Source organism: Aedes albopictus, chromosome 2 (genome assembly GCF_035046485.1).
Source record: "Aedes albopictus strain Foshan chromosome 2, AalbF5, whole genome shotgun sequence".
Classification (NCBI taxonomy): Eukaryota; Metazoa; Arthropoda; class Insecta; order Diptera; family Culicidae; genus Aedes; species Aedes albopictus.
Window position 1 is genome coordinate 207,083,230 of NC_085137.1, and position 19,330 is coordinate 207,102,559.

Sequence of the window (19,330 nt, forward strand, 5' to 3'; positions counted from 1 at the left end):
TGCTGCCGCCAGGGGGATGGTCATTTGTAGCACCTACTTGGCACGCAAGGATATCAGCAAGCACACCTGGAGACACCCAAACGGCGAGACTTGCAACCAAATCGACCATGTGCTGGTAGATGGCCGACATTTCTCGGACGTAATTGATGTTAGAACTTTTCGAGGTCCCAACATCGATTCAGATCACTATCTCGTAGTTAGTAAGATTCGAGCTCGGTTATCAGCCGTTTCGGACTCTAGGAACCGGCGATCGATGCGTTTCAACATCCAGCGTTTTTCAGCCGAAGGTACGGTAGCTGACTATCACCAGATGCTGGACGAGCGGATAAGTGAAATCAACGTGAGCGATAATCTCAACACTTTGTGGGAGTCTATCCACGGAGCGATGAGTACGGCAGCGCGGGAGGTGATAGGCACTGCTCATTTCAAAGACGACCTAGGAATGGGTGGTTCGACTAGGAGTATCAGAGGGTAACGGATGAGACGAATGTCGCCAGAAGCCGGATGCTGGTATCTGGTACTTGGCAGAGCAGGGAGCGATATAGGCAGAGTTGATGTACACGTGCTGTAGTCCCATGTACGGGAGGCACATGGCAAGCGAGCTCCCAGGTGCTCTGTACATTTTGAGACTGAAAGTTGTGCGCCTCATTTTTCTCAAGATGTGTCTCATGAGCTTCGTCTCATGCGCTGATTAAATTAGAAAATTTCACGACAAAAACTTCCTAAACGAACAAGAATTGAAACTTTAACCTTTGCATTGAGAGTCCCTAGTCGTATCGTATAGACCAACCACACACTTGAGTTGTGTACGGAAAAAGGTTGTTGAGGTTCTTCGTTACCAAGATGTTGTTTTTCACCTTAGATACCAACAGCTCACGCAGCGCATGAGACGAGCTCCCCGGGAGCTAGGCGCTTAGCTCGCACCCACCTGATTTTCGTGAGACTCCTAGCAGCGCAGCACACTGCGATTTTGAAGAGCTGGGAGACAATTTGGTAGGAGGCTCGCTGTCACATTTATGTACACATGAGCAATAGGAAACTCTGGATATAGGGAAGCGAGAGCAGCCGAAAAACGAATCCAATGCAGAAAGAAAAAATATCACGAGGAAAATGTGATTGCTCCAGGCGTAAGAAAGTATGGAGCAGAATGATATGCGGAGGTTTTACGAAACTGCCAATGGCGTGCGGAGAAAAACAGGGCCTTCTCCCGTCATGTGCAACGACCGTGAAGGAAGCTTGCTTACCCGACTAGATGGACATTACAAAATTATAACAAGCTGTGTTATTTTGTTACAATAATTTTTTATAACAAGGGTTGTTATAAAACATGTACCGTTAGTAGTTAAAATAACAAAAATTCTAATAAAGCTCCCACAAGAAAAGAACAAAAATGTTATAACTTTCGTTATGATCATGACAAAAATATTACAAAACTTGTTCCATGAAATATGATAGAATCTAACAAATTTATAACAAATTGTGTTATAATTCCTTGGCAACCTTTTAGGGTAAAAACTAAGTTTTTATACTCATGTTTGGGTAAATATTTTTAAGTGTGTTATTTTATTTTTAGAAAAAGTAGGTAACATAAAAAAATAGTTTCCTGTACGTTATAAAATTTTCGGATCCGAACGGGATTTGAACCAAGACACCTACCATCGGTAGCAATCTGACGTCTTTGCCTATGAGGCCATCACAACACTTGAAGAGGGCGATGATAGAAGCTTTACTGGTTCTGCGTATTTCCAGTTTCCTCATTCAAATCCTTGTTTGTCAGACGCACACTAGCGGAGTAGTATGACGTCACATTGAGCTCGTTGACATATAATAGACTTGTTTTGTCGTTAGTGATTTTGTTTTAATCTATCACAATTATATCATATGCAGATATGATAACAGCTGTAGATATAATTTGGTTATATTCCACATTTTTTTTTATTTTAAGCAATGAAATGGAATCTATCACATAAGGGGTCATCCATTAACTTTATCGTCACTTTGGAAGAGGCAGGGAGGGTTGAAAATTTCTATTTTTTTCGTGACGTATTTAATAGATGCTCCCTAAGGTCGAAGCAAAATAGATAGAATAAACAAATTCCATGTTATAATTATTTTGTTCCACTTTTGCGTTCTCCATGTTCAATAACATTCACTACTTGGTATACACACTTAGAAATTCTGAAATTTCCACGAAACGGAATCACCAAAACACGTAAACGTTTTAAGACTGAATCACAAATTGAACTCAATTTTATGCGCGTCATAAAAGTGCTGGTTGGTTGCGTTAGATGTCAACAAATCCGTTTCACCAGAAACGTAAAATCAGTATCGCGTTCATCAGCCACCTTCTAACTCGGTGAAATAACCGAGAGGTAAGAGATGTGGCTCACGATCAGCAGATTCGGTGTTCGTATTTCACGCATCACAGTAATTTACTTTTCTATGTTTTATCTGTTAAGTCGGTTTTAGCGATTGCTAGACGCTAAGAAAAAATAAGTTTTATTTTGGGATGCCTTGAAAGACGTAAATTTACATGTTATAACCTCTAAATGTGTGTTTTTGAAGATGCTCGTATATGTCAGGTTCAGGACACTTAAAATTTCATGATATTTTTAAGGTGTGTACTTTTTGGCGAAATTAGAACTGCAGTACTGTTTTGGTATTTATTGTAATCGATCTAATTCTCCAATTCTAATCTAATCTAATTCTAAATCTAATTCGTCATGGTTTCGAAGGAATTCTTGAACTTTTCCCTTAATATACGGCTTCTTAGGCGGCGCACAACGGTATCGTCCACTGTTTTGGCGATTTTATCCCACCAAATTTTCATCTGGGCAGCCGTTTTGATGACTGCACTTTTTGTCTTCAGTTTCCGTTTCATAATAGCCAGTAGATTTCATAGGGCCTGAACAGAGGACAATTGGGTGGGTTTATCGTTTTCGGAACAAACTGGACATCGTTGTCGTTGTACCATTTTAATACATCCTGGCTGTAGTGGCAACTCGCAAGATCCGACCAAAATACCACTGGACCATCATGGGACTGGATGAAGGGCGGAATTCGCTTCTGGAGGCATTCGGTTTTGTAATTGCGGGCGAACTTGTCTGCGAAAACGAACTTGAACCTTCAAGGGACACCTCCTCGAGCCTTCGCCTTGTAAAATTTTGGTTCCGGAAGCTGTCGGAAGTCGGCCTTTACATAGGTTTCATCGTCCATCAGGATGCACCCAACATGTTTCGTCAGTAGGCTGTCATACAGCTTCCGTGCTCGGTTTCGAGCCACGGAATTTTGCTTCAGGGATCGGTTTGGTTGCCTACTAGCTCGGTATGCATGTAGGCCTGCGCGATAGCGAATTCTCTGCACCGTACTTCGGGCGACACCATACCTTTTACTCAAATCGCGGTCTGACATACGTTTACTCTGCGTCTTCCGAGTCGTCGTCAATGTTTCCTTGTACCTTTTTAGCACGCGCCACACGGTGTTTCTAGGAAAATTCAACACTTTAGCCAGCTGGGAAGCGGACCACACGTTGGATTCTCCAGATGACTGTGCACGATTTTATTTCTGCGCTCCTCTTGCATGCTGCCTATCTTAAAAAGCACAACTTTTTAGGAACTGAAAAAAATCACTGTTATTGTTGTTGTATTTGTCAACAAACAGACATCGAAAGTTTCCAAAAAAATCCACCAGGAACGCTATAGTAGGCAAAGGAATATGTTCCATTACTAAGTGGGCCATGCTTTAAATGATAATTGTTGTTGCTCAAAGGAGAGGGAAAAGTACAACCGAGCGTTACGGTCCATACAAAAATGTTCGGACTTTCATACAAAAAAGCGAGACGGAAGAGGGGGGGTTGTTAAAACATGATGATTTTAGCGTTGCGTTCTAAATGAATGCTATAAGTTATGTTTTACGGCTTTTCACTCGAGTGGTCAGTATTACAAAAATGATCAAACTATTTCGCGTCAATATAAAAAAAACCTAACACATTTTGAAATAACTTTCTTACAAAAAATGTAACAAATACTACAATAAACGCGTACGATTTTTTTGTTATAGGCAATTATTTTGATATGCATAATGTAACAAATGCTGTTATATATCTGTTTGAATAAATAATACAAGTTTTGTTATAGTTTCGTTTTTAAAATAATAACAAATTTTGTTACAATTTTGTTATGGTTATTCACATATACGAATCCTTCGAACAAAATTATATCAAATTGTGTTATTTCTAACAACGGTTGTAATAATTTTGTTATAATCCTGTTAGGAGCTTCTGGGCTCGGGCCCGACTAGATGGACATTACAAAATTATAACAAGCTGTGTTATTTTGTTACAATATTTTTTTATAACAAGGGTTGTTATAAAAAATGTACCGTTAGTAGTTAAAATAACAAAAAATCTATCAAAATTCCCACTGAAAAGAACAAAAATGTAATAACTTGTGTTATGATCATAACAAAAATATTACAAAACTTGTTCCATGAAATATGATAGAATATAACAAAATTATAACAAATTGTGTAATAATTCCTTTGACACCAATTAGGGTAAAAACTAATTTTATACTCATTTTTGGGTAAATATTTTTAAGTGTGTTATTCTATTTTTAGAAAAAAGTAAGTAACATAAACAATAGTTTCTAGAACGTTATAAAATTTTTGGGTCTGAACGGGATTTGAACCAAGACACCTACCATCGGTAGAACTCTGGCGCCTCTGCCAATGAGGCAATCACGGCTCTTCAGGAGAGCGGTGATAAAAGCTTTACTGGTTCTACGTATTGCCAGCTCCGTCATTCAAATCCTTGTTTGTCAGACGTACACGAGAGGGGTAGTATACTACCCCTCTCGTGTACGTCTGACAAACAAGGATTTGAATGACGGAGCTGGCAATACGTAGAACCAGTAAAGCTCTTATCACCGCTCTCCTCAAGAGCCGTGATGGCCTCATTGGCAGAGGCGCCAGATTTCTACCGATGGTAGGTGTCTTGGTTCAAATCCCGTTCAGACCCAAAAATTTTATAACGTACTGAAAACTATTTTTTATGTTACTTACTTTTTTCTAAAGATAGAATAACACACTTAAAAATATTTACCCAAAAATGAGTATAAAAATTAGTTTTTACCCTAATTGGTGTCAAAGGAATTATTACACAATTTGTTATAATTTTGTTATATTGTATCATATTTCATGGAACAAGTTTTGTAATATTTTTGTTATGATCATAACACAAGTTATTACAGTTTTGTTCTTTTCAGTGGGAATTTTGTTAGATTTTTTGTTATTTTAACTACTAACGGTACATGTTTTATAACAACCCTTGTTATAAAAATTTATTATAACAAAATAACACAGCTTGTTATAATTTTGTAATGTCCATCTAGTCGGGGCTTCCCCATGGTCAAAAAATCGGCGCTTCACGCACATGATCAACTGTGGTAATTTGCTTCGTAGTCCCCAATACTGTTATTTCTGAATACGTTAGCTACGTTTTGCCTGAAACCGAGGTATTAAAGTTTTGTCGTTTACGGATTTCGCGCAGATTTGCTATATAGTGGGTTCACTTCTACACGACTTTCTCTACCCTGCTTTTCCACAGTTTCGAAATTTCGCGAAGTTCATTAGAGAAGATTTTACTTTCTTGTTAGCCTTTTTCTCCACCGGCCCTCCAATTTCCACCAGAGAACGCTACAAGAGCTGCCACATTACAAAAAAAAACTGTATAATAGCAACGGTTTTGTTGGTTGGATTCTTATTCGATTGGCATATCATCTAGCAACTATTCCGGATTTGGATTAGAGTTCAATAAAAGAATCCCAAAAAATTAGAAAACAGATACTTGTGAATCATTTGATTTGCAGCTATATTCCAGCTTACAGTTTCTTTTGATAAAAAGTCATGTTGATATCCCAAGATTTTTTTTTACTACAGCTTCTAGCTGTAATGATATCGCATAACGATAGCTTCAAAACACTACTTGTATGTGAATTTAGTAGATTAAAACTAAATGATAACAAATTCTGTTACTTTTTTCATAAGGAATGTGACGCCGTCCACAAACTACGTATCGCTCAGGGGAGAGGGTGAAGTACAATCGAGCGATACGGTCAATACAAAAACTTTAGGACTTTCATACTCTAAAGTGTACCGGAAGAGGAGGGGGAGTTAAAACATGACGATTTTAGCGTAGCGTTGCGTTATAAATGAATGCTACCTATGTTATACGTTTTGTTTTTAATCTTTTGGCTTGAATGGTCAATATTACAAAAATGATCAAACTTTTTCGCGTCGATACAAAAATCCAACAAATTTTGAAATTATTTTGTTGCAAAAATCATAGCAAATATTATAATAAATCTGTTACGAAATCATGTTATATATAGGCAATTATTTTAATATGCTTAATGTAACCAATTTTGTTATATACCTGTTTGAATAAATAATACAAGATTTGTTATAGTTTTGTTTCTAAAATAATAACAAATTTTGTTACAATTTTGTTATGGTCATTCACTTATAAGAATCCTTACAACAAAATTATATCAAATTCTGTTATTTCTAACAACGGTTGTTATAATTTTGTTATTATCTTGTTAGGTGCTTCTGGTCGGGTTAGGTTAAGTGATTAAGAATTAAAAAAAAAATAGTTTTTGGCAGATTAAAAGTCACAAAGTTTCAAAGCTATAGCAAATCGGGATCAAAAGACATTGCGCCTGAAAAGTGCGATCCGGGTCATATTGACCTGAACACCGTAGGAAGGTTAAGCCAGGACTACAAAAGGTCACGTCAATAATTGACTCCGCTCCGTTTCGACTACATATATATACTCTTGGTACCGACATTAGCCAAGTCGACATCTAAGATGGCCAGTGTTTCTAGCAGGATCTGACACATCTCACGTGGTATGATTACCTCTATACGTTCTCCTCAACATGGAACCTGTCCAAAACACTTTCTGCAGTGCTACGATGCTGAACCCGCGCCCGCGGTCCTTCAGTAGATTGGCGAGTATGCGGGAGCTTCCAATGAAGTTGAAAAAAAGAATGTCAGTTTCATGTACCGAGTTGTCAAATTCTCTTTGTTCGCTGCCGTTGTTGTCGGTTCGTATTATTCTGTTGCTGATTTTCCGTTGCATTTTTACGGCTGGTTCGCTGGGGCGGACACCAACTCCCTACTTCCCATATTTAGTGCATAGGACCATAGTGCACTAACTCCTCCTGAAGAATGGACGCTCAGGTTTGTATATGCAAACCTTCTCTCCTTTCCCTGTCAGCCTACGGCCAAAGCTTCCACCGATCTTCCCGAAGTTTACTCGCAGTAGGCCTGCCAGTGCCACGCGAGGTAGAGGAATCTGAGCAGAGGATAATGGATCTGGGATTTGAAATAAGCAGCCTTTGCCGTGCCTTGTGATAGGTTACATTAAACAATTTTGAGAAAAGAACAGAAGATGCCTTATGTTTGCAGATATCACGCAAGAATAGGCGGAAAATCATAATTTTCGGCACTTTTATAGCCCCTTGGAGAGCAAGGGGTCCCTCTATTTAAAGTAATTAAGGTGAATTCCACACTAGATTCCACACTTTTTTTTATCGGTTTCTAACAAAAAAGCATGAACAATTGGAAATTTCAGACTTCACGGTTTCAGTGAAAATTACTCATAATAAACACAAGCTTCTACCACGTTGGTCAAAAACCAATTTCGCATCGACAGTCAACCATAAAGTTTATGATACCTAACCATTATATCACTCAGGATCGTAGTCCCGTTGTAGCTGATCCATTACCATGAATCGATTATTCAAAACCAATTGATCCCACCATCAAAAAACAAAAGCGTCAAGGTAATTGACCTTCGTCCTCCATCATGATTAATCCCTCTCTATCTTGAGAAGGCGTTGAATGAAAACACCCAACTTCGTTTACGTACGCTCCTCGTCGCGTCGCCGTCTCATCATCACCAGCACCACCTTGGATGTCCGGCGACGCGACGCCTTCTCGCATTTCAACACGTAGTACACCGACCTACAACCTACCTTGCCGAGCCGTGATGCAGTATGGAGAGGAAGAGATCGGCCAAGCGTGTTGTACATAAGGCGCCCTTTTGTCTTCCGGCGGCGCGTACAAAGTCCTCTTGCTTACAGTTGACACACTTATTACCGGCGATGCGATGGGAGAGTGCCACCGTCTGGTCATTATTGGGCACCATCTTCAGACGACACAGAGTTCGATGGCAGCTTGTTGTACAACAAAGCTGGGTACCTATGTAACAGCTCGGAAAACTCCCAAATCCGCCAGCAGACGTCATCTAATCTGATGAATCTTCGCCCCGATTCGGTATGTGGCGGAAGATAAGGCCAGCACGGGGAACTACTGGAGGGTGAAATTGACTGCCGCAGACAGTGCTGGTATATAAGCGTCTGTTCATACCTTAAAATATGCAAATGCAACTTTTCCAAGTGCGTCACGTGCAGGGGTCAATGTTACAGCACAGTCAGACAATCAGACACACAGACAGACCGACAGTACGACATTTTGAGCCCCTAAAATTCGGGCAGACGATACGCGACGACAGCATATGTACCGGTGCATCTACGCTCGTTTAGGAGGGAGTGTCCTTCCCCTTCAACTGGATTCCCTCGCCTTCGCCGCTAGCCTGGCATCTGTGTGCGGACGAGTTTGCAGCCATGGAGCCAGACGGAAATAATTCAGGCGAAACATCTTTCTCCGTGAGGCATGAGCTCAAGGACCGATGGCGGTCGGTGGTGGTCCACAAAGATGCGAAAGTAAGTCGAGGACGAAGAAGCTGCATCCAGGCTCTTATGTGCTCGTCCATTGTTATAGCTAGGTGGCTCGTTGTTGGGGGAAAGGAAGGGGAGGTTCAGGTGAATGCAAGAATATATGGCCAAAGTTTTTCTTCCTCCGAACGTCGCCGTCGTCGTCGTCGGTTGTCGTAGGAAAGAAACGGGACTTCTTTAGAGCACAAGGCGCGCGCTGAGCTGAGCGCTGATTGGTCGAATGGCGATTTTCGTACCGTGGAGTTACGGTGGGTGGGGGCGCCTTCTTACGAAGAGGGGAAAAGAGAGCAAAAAGGATCCTCACCTGCGCGCGGCGAATTGGTTCTGCTGAATAGGGCGACGCTGGTGGGAGGAAAATTCCTCCGTAGGGAACAGTCGACGAGAGATGCACAGCTGTTCGATAAGGGAGGGGAGGTTGGAGATCATGCGCATTGATTGGCTGCTCTCGATTCCGGATCGCGCATTTTCTCCTCTCTCACACTCGCTGGCATTATGCTCTCTCGCCGGTTGTCACGTTTCTTTTGTGCTGTTGTGGAAAGGATTCGCTTGGGCGTTAAGGTGTGAAAATGTAAACAAAGAGAGAACGGAATCCGGTGGATGCTGCGGAGAGAAATGATTTTTCCGAGATGCTAACTGGCGGAAGGAAGCTTGGAATTCCGCTCGAGATGGAAAACACACGCGACGAGAGATTTGAGAGAAAAATGCTTAAATTCGAAAGGTAAACATTGGGAGCGTATGTTATGTTGTTGCTGCTGATGACTGCGTGATGATGGCGGTAATGACATTACTGATAGCTGGCGTGTAGTGCAGCAGTTGAGTAGATCTCCGGCGGTAGTCCGTGCTCTGAACAGTGATGATGAATAAATATAAAATTGGTATTTCATCGAGATAAACGGAACCCTCGGCGTGGAATCTGTTGGCCGTTTCTTTTCAGTGTCATTTCGGATGCGCTGTTGTACGGTAGTGTTTTTCGCGGAGTCGCGGCTCGGTTTCCAATGCTAAGTGGATTGTTCACTGGAGAGTGTGCGTTGCGGATTAGTGGTCACCTGTAATAAGGTGGATTAACGAGGCTTAGTTCGAGCTTGTGCCGGTTTGATAAAGTGGATTCATATGCAAATCGATTGATATAGTGCAAACATCGTTCTTTGATCTGGCATAACATGTGTTTGTGCGTTTACTGTTGATGCTAATTGTTTGCTCATTACAACTGAATTAGTGATAATTACCGGATGATTGATTTCCTTTGAGGCTTGCCGTGGTGTTGGCATTTCTAGAATCGGAAGAGGAGATTGCATAACTGGCGGTTGGCGGTGGTGTGACGTGACAAACTGCAACAACCGGAAGTTCGTGGCGATTGCCACGATTGTGTTTGACACCTTGTTAAACTAGTTTCAGCGTTTGTTTGTCCTGACCCTTGGTGGCCGATTGCCAAGCCTCCTACACTACGACGTTCGTATAGCTTGTGGCACCGTGCAGACGCGGTTGTTTGCCGGCTTTCTCGTGCCGTTGTCGAGTACTGATAATTGATTGGAGAGAATGCCCCCGGTGCGAGGAGGGGTGGGGACCCTCCTGATGCTGTGGGTAACAGTGTTGCCACGCGTCCTGCTTTCATCGCTGCTGCTAGCCGGGATGATGACTCAGACGGTAGAATCGGTCGCCGCTCCTTCGTCCAACGTTGGACTGGTTGCAAACGGTAAGTTTTGGTCTGGTCTTCGATAACACGTGGTCGATAGTAAGACAGTGGTGAACCGATTTTGTCAGAATTTCTTGAACATAAAAATAACGGTTTTCGTTTAGCATTATCATTGTATAATCAATGTGTATTTGTGTTGATATCTTTTGACGTCATGTCCAAATTACGTAACGAGAAAATCTCGCGTTACATTTAAAAAGGGGCAAACAATTGTGTTTCTGGCTCTTCTAGCGCCTAAACCTGTCCGACCTTTTAAACCGATAATGACACATTCTATGGGCCCCGTATCACCAATACTTATTTTTCAAAGTTGAAATTTGACATATTTCACATTTTCATAACATTCCACATTACTCTAGTCGTCCAAAAATGTATTCTACATGATATTTATGTAACAATGAATATTTATTGAACGACGGTTAAGACTAACAATAAAATCGTGATTTTGAGGCTTTCAGGCACACTATTCATCAAAGCTGCCGTATTTTAAACATCAACGTACTGATTTTTCAAAAGTCTTCCATGATTGACAGAAAAATTTATGTAGATTTTTTAGCATACAACGAATTTTGATTGTAATACTTTACAACTCTGAGGTATGGCTGGTCAAGGTATAGGTTTTTAAGCGTCTAACGACACTAAAAAGCAACCTTTATGAAATTCATTCAAATTCGGAACAAGTTTCAAATATGAAATTTTGTATGGTCTTTGTACTCCAGAATAGCTTTCAAATGAGATTAAAAGAAAATAAATCGGTTCACTGACGCCTGAGTTTCACCTGGTTGAAGTTTGCGTTGTAACATCACGAAAAAAAGTTCTGTGGAAAAGATCAAATTTCTCTGGCTTGGGCGGTTCCTGCAGTGGACAAAGGTAGTTCTATATTCAAACCTTTTTCTTTCTCAGTCCTGTATGAGACCTTTTTCAAGGTATCATTCATAAAAAGCGTACCATTAGGGCCCGTTCATAAACTACGTAGACTCTTGAAGGACGGGGGGAAGTGATGTTTGGCCAAAATCTAAGCTCTATACAAATTTCAAAAATTGTGTAAATGGTAATTGTAATGCGATCATGTAAAAATTTTAAATCGTAATCAAATGACACTCAAACCGATAATTTATATGGTATCGGAGCCAAACAGATGAAACACTGACAAAATTACCATCTCATATATCTCAGGATATTGATAACTTCAAGAGTTAGTGTTTTCAGCAAAGTTGTTAGGTTGGTCAAAGATTTACAGTTGATGGATAGTTTGGTTTAAAGTTCCACCAAAAAGTGGCGCTAGAGAACTAAATTTCATATTTAAATGTTTTGGTAAAGTCAAGGACTTGCAGTGGATTTACCATTATATGCGAGAATTCACCACTAGAAAACGTTAGTTTCCATTTTGCAAAAGCTGGCAAATGATTCTAATTTCTCAAAAAGTATTCTCTGCACGCTGGTACTTTTTTCACTTTGGACATATTGTATTCCAATCAAATGGTAATCAAAAACCAATAGGGTGCCTGTACCAGTTATCGCACCACCTAAGAAACACTATTTCTACAAAAATAAGAAGAAGACCTATGAATGTAAACAATAAGTCAAATGATTGATTAGTTTTCATACTATACAGGAAAAATATAAAAACGGAGCCAAAACTACTTTTAGTATTTATTACGGCGTGTGCCAATGATAGGAACCCTGTACCAGTTATGGACACATTTGTTAATTTGGGTTCCACTTCGCACTATTTACATGCATTCCTTATGGGGTTTGCCATAACTGGTACACTATGGCGAAATAGGGTGCAAGGAGGCTGAAAAGTTAAGGAAAATGATTTATTTCTACCATAATTTGAGCAAATTGTGAAGTTTGAATGATTGCAATCATCTTTTGTGATCGTGATCTGTTGTTCACGATTTTTTTTCTTGGTGATTTGTATCTTTAAACGTTGAAAATCAACTATGGCGAATTTGAGGTACTATAGCCATAACTGGTACACTGAGCCTATATTAGTCATAAATGTTCAAAAAATAATTTGATTTGATTCACTTGGTCCCAAGATATAAGAGTTAATAGAACGACAGTCAAAACGATGTACTCTGCTTGAAGCGCTCTATCATCGTGTAGAGCTAACCAATCAAGTACAAATTTGTAGCAATTACAGATGACAAGCTGAGGAACCATCAGTCGAAATGTGAGAATTTGCTTTTTCGGCTTTCTGAATGATTTCAGGATAATTAATAAAATTGGTATGCTTTTTGAAAATTTGCAACTTGCGCCACGGTTTGGCAGAAATTAAAACCAAACGGCTATTAAACTGAAAGTTCTTGATCTACCCAACAACTTTAGCGAAGCAACAATATTTCTAATTATTTGGGATCCTGAGATAAACGAAAATACAAATGTGTATGCCCCCCAGCACCTCCTAGTGGAAGGATTTTAAATCATATGACCCATCAATTGAAAATTCTTGACCAGCCAAACAACTTATGTCAGTGTTACGCCCTAGGTTACGCCTGTCTTTGATACCACAAGTGTCAGTACCCTGATCACTTGGAGAGTTGTTTAACTTTTCAAGGATCTTCAGTTTAAAAGTTGTTTGATTTAAGGTCTACTTGCCTAGTGGTTGTTGAAATTTTGAAAAAAATCATGCACAATATATTTATTCAGAAAAAAAGTTGTAACTTTTAAAATAGCGCCAAAAAATTTTCAAATTTTAACTGCTATTTTCTCAACTAGTCAAAACTTGTTGGAAACTTTTTGAGAAATACTAATAATTTGCAAACTATTATAAACTTTTAATTAGCGTCGCCCAGAGGTGAAATCTCACGTCCAATGTTTAATCAGCTATAAGTCTTTGACTTATCCAAAAACTTTACCAAAGACACCAACTCTCTAAGTAATTAAGATGTTTAGGTCTGTTAGGTCACAGAAGTTGATCTTAGGGTCCTAAGTGAAATGCAGATCCTCTGGTATGCCTTTGGTTCAATAAATTCTCGTACACGTCTTAAAGCGTTTTTACTTGAATTGATGACATTGCATAGATTATTGAAACAATGTTTATCTCGACGGCGTGATGAGTTCTATGCTGAAAAATCTAAATATCTGGTGGTGCGAAGTAATGAATCTCAGCGGTCTAGTCTTTGGGACAAAATTAGAAGAATATGGGTGGTACTAAGCTGAAGATGAGTGCCGGTGTCATCAACCTTCATGAAGGAGTATTCTGCTGATAGCAATAACTTGGCCCTCCGAGCCATTTATCACAAAACGGATTTTTAATAGAATAAACGGATCAATTGAAGCAGTGAAGATAATGCAATAATATATTCACAAATTCGGACAAATTCGGCTGATTATTCTGATTCTAACATACAACGCGAGCAGAACCCTGTTTGAAACTGAACGGGCGTTGTAACGTCACGAAATGTAAAAGTCGATTATCCAAAAACAAACCCGAAATTTATATGTTTTATTTCATTGAATTGAAGAACAAACCAATAAATTTCAATGGTGGAAAAAAAAAATCAGAATAACATAAAAATCCGAGCAGATTTTTAAGATGTTGGTAGCGCGGTACAGAGGCTCGGATTCTAGCGCTACAAATACGCATTTTAAACACGTTTTTTTTTTATGAAAACTAAATGTTCAATAGGTCAAATATATCAGAAATTTTACAAAGAATCCGAATATGAGAAAATATTTTGAGGTTTACAATCGTTTTCATGAGTTATAGTGGAAAATCTGACTACGAATGCGTCAAAACGTTGTAACGTCACGGTTGAATGTGTCTAATACAAAATGATAAATCACCCAAGAGATGCATGGAAATCGTTTCTTTAACTAAAACCGTTCTCAGTAAAAAATGCAAAGGAATTGCTGCAGTACTTCTACTAGGATTTCCTCCAGATGTAACCAATAAGAATATTTTGTTTTATCTTCGAGAGATTTTTTTCAGTGATGATTCCCCTTTGTATTCCTGTGTCCTCCAAGCATTTCTCTATGCATTGCTCAAGTAATTCTTACTGGTATTTCTCCAGGATATTTTTTTTCAGATATTCTTCCACGACTTTTTACATAAAATTCTCTTGGGATTGCTCCATGAATTCTTGCTGACGTAGGTGATAACTTAGGGGGGCAAGCATGGTTTTGACCCTCCCCCCCCCCAATATTTGACGATGAAGTTGAAGTTGAAATCGAAAGATTTTCCCATACATAAAATAAATAAAACCGGGCTTTGCCACTCCCCCACACCATAATTTGGCCAAGTTGGCGCGTCTGCTTGCTGGTATTACTCCAGCAATTCTACCGGGAATTTTTCCAGGACAAATTCTGTGAATATCGTTTTTTTGCGGAGATTCTTTCAAGATTTTCTCTGGGGGTTTCTCCAAAGATTTCACCAAGGAGTTCTATAGACATTCCGCTAAAACAAATCTCCAGTGATTTCCCCGGGGATTTCCTCAAGAATTTTCTAGTAATACCCCAAGGAATTGCTTCAGGAATTCATTGAGGAATTCTTGCTTGGACTCTTCCAGAAGTATCAGGTTTCCCAAGTAACACAGAAAACATCTTCAAAAATCAAAACTTCAGAAGATGCTATATAATTGCACTATAAGTGCATCAGAAAACATCTTGTGTTATTTGAAAGATTTTTTAATGTTGGCACATGATAAAGAGAAAACAATTATCAATGGCTTTAAATCGTAAAGAAATGTTTTGGTAATACAATTATTCAACACTTTTAGAGCATTATCCATCAATCATCATTCACTTTTGACAGCCAATGTTAATGTTCCCACTTCATGAGACTTTGTGGTTTTGATGAAACCATCATATCTACGGCTATCTGTTGCATTCAGGAAGGCCTCACAGATGTGAGAATAAGCATGTCGTGTCTACAGCAGGATTTGACAATTTCCAACACGCTTAACAGTCTGATATCTGGCTAAATTTCCAAGAATAATCAAGCCCCTACCCGAAAAGCAGCGGTTGCGACTTCGTCCGGTTCACCTTCCCACTAATCGTAAAACATCCTACTCCCATTATGAACTCAACATTCACAAATCTGAAAACATCCGATCACCACATCGGCGGTACGCTCCATTAGCAATCCCAGGAACTTTTCGACGAATCTACGCACAAGACTTCCAAAGCTCTAATCTCGTGTGATTCGTTGTTTTTTAATTGAATGCGTTGCCGAACTGCTGGTCAATTCTGCCAATGCGCGAACAGATTCACGGATTAGGAATGGCACTGGGCATGGGGATAGAATAGTCGTTATGATCGTTCACTGTGAATTTGCAATCTTGCGGAACCTATAAAATAGCAACAAAATTCCGGACCATCAGCAGAGCCGTTTGTTTACATTAATTGTTGATAGAATTTCGACGTAATGACAGATAAAGCCAGGCCAAGAAACCTGTTGTAATATGGTTATTTTGACGTTGTAATTATGTACACTAACATGGAAGTATGTTGAAAAGATGTTATCAAGGCGCATGATTAACGTCATAAAAAATTGTTGTACAAACTGTTGTATAATTGCTCGCAAGACATAATCTCGAAGCAATTTCAACTTAGGTTTTAATCGAAATACAAACCGTGTCTGTCTTCACCTCATTAGAGAAATAAAATAAATTACAGTACCGAGTAAATAAATGAGTACACAAACAAAAATATGTTAAGAACTAAATAACATTCTAATTATTTAGATTCATTGATCATCTTATGGAAAATGTTTCACAGTATATGACTTTCCATGAACCGTGTTCAGTCAGTAATGGATTTGACTATAATTATTATTAAAAATAGAATATTATTGGAAACATTTTGAACGGCACTGTAAGCCCCATCGATCATCTGCCATTTTGCGTTTTCGCGTGCATTATGAAAAAATCATAAAAATCGGCATCAAATAGCATATTTGGGTCACACTTTTGAATTCAACCTAGTGGCGCATGATTTATATGTGAGTGAAATTATAAGTTTCTCCATAAATCTTGAAGCGCAAATAAAACAATACTAATGCCACTAAGTATAACCCATTATTTTGTTTGCTGTCCGAATTATAAAAATATCATGCCGACTCCATCACTTGGAAATATTTGTAATGATTCAGAAGCTAACTGCATTTATTTAAAAAAAAAAACAAACATTTTGTTATTGTTTTTTACTGTATTTTTTCACTTCACTTACCGTCGGGCTTAGCAACAGGTTCATTCATTTCATTTATTTAGTTCACATCAAATTCATGATAATACTGAATCAACAATTTGCCGCCATAATACTCGATTTGCAGCTGCAGCTCTCCATCCTCGGTCACGCCCAACACTCGCCAGATCACGCTCCACCTGGTCCGCCCATCGTGCTCTCTGCGCTCCACGCCTTCTTGTGCCAACCGGATCAGTTGCAAACACCAGCTTTGCAGGGTTGTTGTCCGGCATTCTTGCAACATGCCCTGCCCGCCGTATCCTTCCGGCTTTGGCCACCTTCTGGATGCTGGGTTCGCCGTAAAGTGCAGCGAGCTCGTGGTTCATTCTTCTCCGCCACACACCGTTCTCCTGCACACCGCCGAAGATCGTCCTTAGCACCCGTCGCTCGAAAACTCCGAGTGCTTGCAGGTCCTCCTCGAGCATCGTCCATGTCTCGTGTCCGTAGAGAACCACCGGTCTTATTAACGTCTTGTACATGGTACATTTGGTGCGGGGGTGAATCTATTTTGACCGCAGTTTCTTCTGGAGCCCATAGTAGGCACGACTTCCACTGATGATGCGCCTTCGTATTTCACGGCTCACGTTATTGTCAGCCGTTAGCAAGGAACCGAGGTAGACGAATTCTTCTACCACCTCGAAAGTATCCCCGTCTATCGTAACATTGCTGCCAAGGCTTGTCCTGTCTCGCTCAGTCCCACCTACCAGCATGTACTTTGTCTTAGCCGCATTCACCACCAGTCCGACCTTTGCTGCTTCACGTTTCAGGCGGGTGTACAGTTCTGCCATCGTTCAAAATGTTCTGGCAATAATATCCATGTCATCCGCAAAACAGACAAATTGGCTGGATTTCGTGAAGATCGTACCCCGGCTGTTGAGCCCGGCTCGTCGCATAACACCTTCCAGGGCGATGTTGAATAGTAGGCAGGAAAGTCCATCACCTTGTCGTAGTCCCCGTCGAGATTCAAATGAACTGGATAGCTCACCCGAAATCCTTACGCTGTTCTGCACACCGTCCATCGTTGCTCTTATCACTCTAGTCAGCTTCCCGGGAAAGCTGTTCTCGTCCATAATTTTCCATAGCTCTGTGCGGTCGATACTGTCGTATGCCGCTTTGAAGTCGATGAACAGGTGGTGCGTTGGGACCTGGTATTCACGGCATTTCTGGAGGATTTGCCGTACGGTGAAGATCTGGTCCGTTGTCGACCGGCCGTCGATGAAACCGGCTTGGTAACTTCCCACGAACTCATTTACTTTAGGTGAAAGACGACGGAAGATGATCTGGGATAGCACTTTGTAGGCGGCATTCAAAACGGTGATCGCTCGAAAGTTCTCACACATTAACTTGTCGCCTTTCTTGTGGATGGGACAGATTATTCCTTCCTTCCACTCCTCCGGTAGCTGTTCGGTTTCCCAGATCTTGACTACTAACTGGTGCAGACAGGTGGCCAACTTTTCCGGGCCCATCTTGATGAGTTCTGCTGCGATACCGTCCTTACCAGCCGCTTTGTTGTTTTTGAGCTGGTGGATGGCATCCTTAACTTCCCTCAGCGTGGGAGTTGGTTCGTTCCCGTCCTCTGCTGCACCAACATAGTCATTTCCTCCGCTGCCTTGGTCCTCCGTGCCTACATTCTCTTCGCCATTCAGGTGCTCGTCGAAGTGCTGCTTCCACCTTTCGATCACCTCACGTTTGTCCGTCAGGAGGCTCCCTTCCTTATCCCTGCATATTTCGGCTTGCGGCACGTAGCCTTTGCGGGATGCGTTGAGCTTCTGGTAGAACTTGCGTGTTTCCTGTGAACGGCACAGCAGTTCGCATTTCATCGCCACAACGTGATTGCCTCCAAAAAGCTAGTTTTTAGGCCACATTTGACTTTCACGAATTTTAGTAATTTTTGCTCAACTCCTACAGCATTGGTGTCAAAGAAGCAAATAACCAAAAAACATTGGAAAATATGATGCCGTTTTGAAAAATCCAACTTTTTAAGTATATTAGGGTGTTCCAGAACGAAATCTATCAAAAAATCAACTTTTTAAGGTTTTTCTGATTACAAATGTGATAATTACACATGTTTCCTTCTATTTTATTGGCACACGTTGTTTGGAGAAGTTGTAGCAGACAAGTATAGCTTTCAATTTCTGCCGAAAGAATTAAGATTTGACATGTTTTAGTGTAGTTATGATTTTTTGAAGTTCAAAAATAGTCGAAAAACACAAAATTGATTTGATGCACCTCTTAATTTCAATGGATTTGGCTGAAATTTTGACCAGTTACTTCTTTTAGGATGCCAATCAAAATATGGGGGTGGACTTGAGAATCAGAGAACATTTTTGAAAAGCTGGACAGGCCTAAATGTTTAGGTCCGTTAGGTCTATTATCTCTGAGATCACAGAAGTTGATCTTAGGGTCCTAAGTGAAATGCAGATCCTCTGGTATGCCTTTGGTTCAATAAATTCTCGCACACATCTTTAAGCGTTTTTACTTGAATTGATGACATTGCATAGATTATTGAAACAATGTTTATCTCGACGGCGTGATGAGTTCCATGCTGAAAAATCTAAATATCTGGTGGTGCGAAGTAATGAATCTCAGCGGTCTAGTCTTTGGGACAAAATTAGAAGAATATGGGTGGTACTATATGGGCCCA

The 19,330-nt window shown here is 40.2% G+C and overlaps 1 protein-coding gene across 1 annotated transcript in view; it reads left to right on the forward strand.

Moving 5' to 3' along the window:
* Positions 1–7,794: 7,794 nt before the first annotated feature.
* Positions 7,795–19,330, forward strand: part of LOC115265005 (neurotrimin) — a 370,539-nt gene continuing 359,003 nt past the window's right edge. The window contains exon 1 of the mRNA XM_062851040.1: positions 7,795–10,494. Coding sequence (XP_062707024.1) covers positions 10,338–10,494 — 157 coding nt within the window. The 5' untranslated portion in view covers positions 7,795–10,337. The remainder of the gene's footprint in view (positions 10,495–19,330) is intronic.